We start from the raw sequence: 4,576 nt of genomic DNA, 5'->3' as shown, positions 1-4,576 counted from the left end.
TTGTCTATATTTAATACTCCATGTATGTGCCGCAAGATTCGATGTGATAGTTTGGGGTGAAAATTTTTGGGAACTAAACCAGGCCTAACTTTAACCACAAATTTTGTTATATATCAAAGGCAGACTTCAATGCAGATCCAATCTTTATTGTAAAGAATAGTTGATACACCTGGATGTGTGGTCTGCGGCAGTGGAAACTCCAGAACACCTCATCTTCGAGTGTCTAATCGCAGTTGGTCTGCAGTTTCCTCAGGGACTGCATATTCAGTGCACTGCCTGCCGTCAGTCTCCAGTTCCCCGTGAACAACAAAGCTCCTTCATCGCATTGTGCTGCTGGCAAACTGTGGAAGCGTAGGAACGTGGTTGTCTTTCGAAATGAAGCCCTCTCACTACGGCAGTTGTTTCTCTCATGCAAGGCAGAAGCAGCCTGTGGCGAGCAAGAATGCCAAGAAAGGAAAAAACGGTTCCTGATAGGGTGTAGGCTATTTGAGCAAATAGCCTCAACATTGATGTAATAGAGATCCTCTCATCATCCTCCCCGTGGTGTAAAATCTTCTCTACAAGACTTTGTATTGGGAATGCCAACCCACAGATAACGAAATAAAATCAGGTGGGGATTCAAAAGTCCCCCCCCCCCCCCTACCCCTAGACCTTATAAAAAAACAAATTTTGTTATAACACCTGCCATGAAGATCGAAATTGTAGTACTACCGTTTTCAAGTATGCAAAGTCCTGTTGGGCTTTTGCCCTCCACTACCGACCACATCAGCATCAGTGGTTAATATATCAGGTGAAACTTTTCGTCCTCGTTGAAACTTTTTTAAAAAAAGTATGCAAAGTTGACACTTAATATTTTTAATTAAGTTTGCAATGGTTAACTTCAGAAAATGAGAAAGTCACTTGACATATATTTGAAGGAGCAGATCCTTTCGCAGTAATGTGCGACACTGATCGTCTTAGTGTTCCAAGAAAACCACATTAGAAACTCGTTTTAATTCTGCTTCACTAATAAAGCTGTCTCCTTTGTCCTTTTTTGACATAGCATAGTGCAATCACAAAGCGGTCTGTTGACTGTAAGTTACTCTTTGTTTTTTTTGAAAGGTTAAGTTACTCTTTGTGCGTGTTGATTTTAAACGTATGAAAGTGTCGCGAGTATATTAACAATTTTTAATAAAAGTATATACATTAACTAATTTTTTAGATATATTGTAACAAAATGTAGCCGTCAAATTTTGATATAAATGACTTTAGACGACTTGGTGGAACAGGGGCAACCAAATAGGAAGAAGAGAGGTCAAACTTGCAAGGTGTCTCTGTCCAATAATGCAGTGCAATAGACCGTGTAAAGATATCGGCTCTTTGTCTTCTGGGTAAAGTTGGTTTGCAGTTGATGTTGTTCAGTTGTCTTTTCTCCCGTTTGTCCTGGTTTTAAAAATTGGTGAGTTGATGAGTTGGGTCGTGGTTTCGATCGAGTTGGTTACTTGGCTTAGTGAGCTAAGAGTTATATGGAGTTGGTAGTTGGTCGGTCGTAGTCGTAGACCAAAGTTGTGGATAGTTGTGTGATCTTTTGGCCGGTTTTACTAAAAAAACTTGGTCGACACTTGTTTTATTTGTTCTTCTAATAAAAATAGCTGTAAAGTTTTTGCCGCCCCTTGTGGAAAACAAACTTTACACGACTTGAGCTGCATGTATTCTCAAGGGGCTCGGTCGAACGACAATAGCATATAGCCATTTTCCAAATGCAAACGAAAATCTTGCATGCACAAGACATCTTGATGAATAAACTATTTTGCACACGTCCTTAATCTTTTGGAAAAAGTCTACTTAACCCCCCACCTTTCATACTTGGTCTACTTCACCCCCCAACTATGAAACCGTCTATTTTACCCCCTGGGCGGTTTTTTGACAGCTGTTTTAGAAAGTTCACGGGGTAAAACAGACGGTTTCATAGTTGGGGGTGAAGTAGACCAATTATGAAAGGTGGGGGGTTAAGTAAACTTTTTCCTTAATCTTTTTTGGAACGACTAGCGCCCGTGTCTAGCAATAGAACACATCCAAACGGCCACGCCTGCCTCGCCTGCCGCTCCCATCCCGCCAGGGGCCTTTTCCAAGAAAAGCCCGCCCCCGCCTGCCCCCTGCAACTGTTGCCCACATACAACTCTATGCCTCCACGTCTCACATGCAACTGTTGCGCCTACAAACCCGCCCCTGCATGCTAATGTGCCTACACATGCAATTGTGCACCTCATGCATGCTGATGCCCATCTTGTGCCTGCTGATGCCATTCTCATGCCTGCTAATGCGGATGCAGTTGGGGACCGCTGCACATGTGGGAACTGCATCTGCAATAAATTTGAGGAGAAGGTAGCTCTTATCCATTCATGCAGGCAAAGAGAAGGAAGGTCTGATCCCAGTTGAAAAACTCTAGAGGCTTCCATCATCTCACTGATACCTTCTTTTGGCCTTAGATTGTTCCTAAAGAATAGCCGAGGAGGTAGTTGACCAAGGCCGAATTGATGGACCACAAAAGAAGGATTATAGAATTCATAAGTTGGGAGATTATATAGGAGAAAAGAACCAGGAGCCATTTTGCCACTGCCATGGCGAAATTCGACTGGCAGTACACAGAGTTTGATAATACAACTAAAAATTGTAGCAACTGTTTCATCTGAGCAACCTGATTCAAACCGAAATTTGACTGGCAGAACTAGGTCATTGTCTTCATCCTCATCATAAGGCAGCCAAGTCAAGATGTTTGCATCAAATCCTTTGAACAATTTCTTGAAAAGGTGCCCTACATCAACAACAATTGTTATGGCAGATGCAGCTTCACCATAATTCATACACTGTCGAGTTCTTCTTTCTTTTTCTTTATAATCTTCAGCAAAGTTGGAATAAGGGAAGCTTAGATTCCTGAGATTGGGTCTTACAATCTTATGCATGTACATATTCAGCCACAATTGTATTAACCACCAAGGGCCACTGATGGTATGCACTGGTTCATTTTTCAGCAATTAGGTAGCTACCTGGTGCATCAGATGATAAGCAGATCCCAGCAGATATTTTCTAAGGGGGATTTCATTACTAGTTGCTAAATGCTCTGCCAAGTATTTATGATTATAGGTTGGACCACAGGATGACCCACAAAAGATGAATTTTTCCAGCCACATATTCAAGAAAGCTACATGTTCTCTATCATCAACAGTCGATCCATCCCCAGTATGATTCAAAATGTAACTTGCCCATCCTGTGCGGTCTGATATTTTGGCTAATTTCTTAGATCCAGCACTTAAGAAATCATAAGGTTGCATTGACCCTGTTATTCTAAGGCTGGTTAACATGTAGATGTTGGCCAAAGTAATGGTCATTGGACCATGATAAAAAATGAAAGCATTCAAAGTGTTGGACCAAAAGTAAGATGCAGAAATCAGAAGTGAGTCAGTCCTCTCCATTCTAGTCAGTGAGAGTGTTAAGCATTGATTAAAGTCATAAATTTCCTAATCTCCAGCCTTTTTCTCTGATACCCTACGGAATCAATCCTTCCATCCCTTAGGTGTTTTGGGTCAGTTTCTAAAGGAAGTTTTGGTATTCTAAGAAGATAAATTTACTACAGATTGTTTGTAGGGGATTCAGTTGGTTTCTTGATTGATAAAATCAGATGGATCGGGCTCCCCTGGGTCCAAGATAATAGGCATTAGGAACAATAGTTGATGAAATCAAAATTTCGTTCCTCATTTTCTAGAAACCAGTTGAGATGAATTTAAGAAAAAAAGGAAAATATAGAGTAGCGGTTAATACTTAAAATACAGAAATTTGAAGGCATACCTTAGGAACGTGATTGCTGGTCGCCATTGCAGTTGAAATGGGTTTGAATTTGAGAAATGTTGTAGAAAGGTGGCTTGAAACATCAGTTTGGCAAAGCAGAAGATTGACTAGGGTTAAGGCTTTGGTGGTGGCGGTTTTGACTGTTCGAGAGAAAAGGGGAAAGTAAGCAGGCCAAGCCAGTTGGAAATGATACTGTTGGGGTATTATATGGAATTCGGCCCAAGAAATCAAGAGTCATGCGTATATTTCGGAATGAGCAGTCGCAACACGGTGAGCAGATAAATAGAAATTTTAGAATAAAATTATTTTTATCCCAATATTTGGGGGCATGTGTTTACACCAAAATTTGGGAAGAAGGACGCGGGAACTCGAAGCTTCCAGGATTGTTTCATTAAGGAGTCGATTAGATGTGAATCGATATCAGTTGATTTAGATGCAATGTCAGAATCGACTATTTTATAGATGACGTCAGCAGACGATGTAAATGGGCTACACTTGGATGGCGCCAGGAAGATGTGTCAGACTCTACAAATAACAAAAATTTGGGTCCAACTTATTATTAAATTAGGAAGTTTTCTTTTATTCCAAGAATTATAATGAGTCGTATTTGAGTAGGATTCATGTTTAGGTTCCGGGTATAAATATTAGACCCTGGTTAATGTAAGAAAAAAGAACACAGAGTCAACACAATCTTTTCGGCTTTCGCCATCGCATTAGGAGTAGGAGTACTATAGATCTTGATGAGTTCTTC

At 40.6% G+C, this 4,576-nt stretch overlaps 1 protein-coding gene across 1 annotated transcript in view; it reads right to left on the bottom strand.

Annotated features, from left to right (window-relative positions):
- Positions 1-223: 223 nt before the first annotated feature.
- LOC136480399 (cycloartenol synthase-like) overlaps positions 224-4,576 on the bottom strand; it is a 43,511-nt gene continuing 39,158 nt past the window's right edge. The window contains exon 16 of the mRNA XM_066477953.1: positions 224-427. Within this exon, the coding sequence (XP_066334050.1) occupies positions 224-427 (204 nt within the window). The remainder of the gene's footprint in view (positions 428-4,576) is intronic.

This window comes from Miscanthus floridulus, chromosome 9 (assembly GCF_019320115.1).
Source record: "Miscanthus floridulus cultivar M001 chromosome 9, ASM1932011v1, whole genome shotgun sequence".
In the NCBI taxonomy this organism is placed as follows: domain Eukaryota; kingdom Viridiplantae; phylum Streptophyta; class Magnoliopsida; order Poales; family Poaceae; genus Miscanthus; species Miscanthus floridulus.
Note: the sequence above shows the minus strand (reverse complement) of the source record. Positions and strands in the feature narration are given on the sequence as shown.